The sequence below is a fragment of the Phalaenopsis equestris genome, unplaced genomic scaffold (assembly GCF_001263595.1).
Source record: "Phalaenopsis equestris unplaced genomic scaffold, ASM126359v1 Scaffold000664, whole genome shotgun sequence".
Taxonomy (NCBI): domain Eukaryota; kingdom Viridiplantae; phylum Streptophyta; class Magnoliopsida; order Asparagales; family Orchidaceae; genus Phalaenopsis; species Phalaenopsis equestris.
In genome coordinates, this window is record NW_018165104.1 from 1 (window position 1) to 1,141 (window position 1,141).

A 1,141-nucleotide genomic window follows, 5' to 3' on the forward strand; every position below is an offset into this window, starting at 1 on the left:
AAAAAAAAAAAGAAAAGCTTGGAGCAAAACTGATATGTATATATTGACTTGCTTTAACTCTCATGAAATTTAATCATCTAATTAGAAGTAAACTTATTTTCTAATTTCTTCAAGCAAACAGAAGAGCTTGGCCGGAGAAATCTCCTGGGGAGCTCAAGGATAGAAACCGAATCCTGCTGCTGTCAAAAAAACCTTTCTTTTTTGGACCCAACAAGGAAAAGGAACCTTTTGATGGTTTTTTAGCAATAGCCTTAGCACAAGAAAGAGCTTTACTGGAATCTAATACTCCTCCATAACTTTTGGAAGACTTCAGCTTCTTTTTATATGGCCTCTCAGGCTTTGCCAGGTCCTCCACTGTCTGCGCGTTGGACAATGATGAGAAAGACTGGGACTTTCCTTCAAAATGCATTGATAGCCCTCTTCTGCAACAAAATTCCAAACATTTTCATCGAACTAATCTAAAAAATTTACATAAAATTATCTGCATATACACAACAAAAGAGATCAAAAGAAAGGGGATTACTTGAAGGGAAGCAGGGCAATAAGATCGGACATCTCAAAAAGAGAATTTTCTTCTTCCTCTGAATTTGCACTGAAGGAAGAAGAGGTTGCATCATCGATGAAGTCGGATGATGATGAAGTGAAGGATTTGGTCAACTCCTCTGCCTCATCATCGTCATCAAAAGAAGAGAAGGAGCCAAGATCTTCTTCCTGCTCATCCATCATCTCCATTAACACAAACACACACTTTGTTTTACTAAATGAAGAAGAAATGAGGATTTAAGTAAAGCATGTAAAATGGTGACGGACACAACTTCAAATGGTTGTTATGTATATATGTTAAGGAGGAGAAATGATAAGATGGATGGTGAGGATAAGGGTGGGGAGGAGCCGGCAGGATTTGTCTCTCATAATCTCTGGATGTAAAGGGAGAGATTCGGCGTTATCCAGTTGGGAGGGCTAGTTTTTACTAATACGAAAACAACTGGATAAGAACTCCACATCGTCTGCGCATGGCTAACAGCTTGCAGCTGTAGGTTGCCTTGGCCTTACTTACCCGGGGGTAATTTTTTTTACTTTTTTTTAAAATTTTAAACATAATAACCCTTCTATTTATAATAATAATAATTATTATTATAAT

The 1,141-nt window shown here is 37.4% G+C and overlaps 1 protein-coding gene across 1 annotated transcript; it reads right to left on the bottom strand.

Annotated features, from left to right (window-relative positions):
* Nucleotides 1-18: 18 nt before the first annotated feature.
* LOC110030133 lies at nucleotides 19-923 on the bottom strand. The gene is made up of 2 exons (XM_020732709.1): nucleotides 524-923; nucleotides 19-422 (listed from the first exon to the last, which is right to left on the bottom strand). Exons 1-2 carry the CDS (start codon nucleotides 730-732, stop codon nucleotides 110-112), a joined length of 522 nt encoding a protein of 173 aa, XP_020588368.1. The 5' UTR covers nucleotides 733-923; the 3' UTR covers nucleotides 19-109.
* Between the last annotated feature and the right edge of the window lie 218 nt (nucleotides 924-1,141).

Excerpts from the sequence above, each read along its gene's own strand:
- LOC110030133 (XM_020732709.1), bottom strand. The coding sequence starts at position 732 with ATGGAGATGATGGATGAGCAGGAAGAAGATCTTGGCTCCTTCTCTTCT. Across the intron at positions 423-523 it reads ATTGCCCTGCTTCCCTTCAA|AAGAGGGCTATCAATGCATT; the intron begins GTAATCCCCTTT and ends ATTTTGTTGCAG.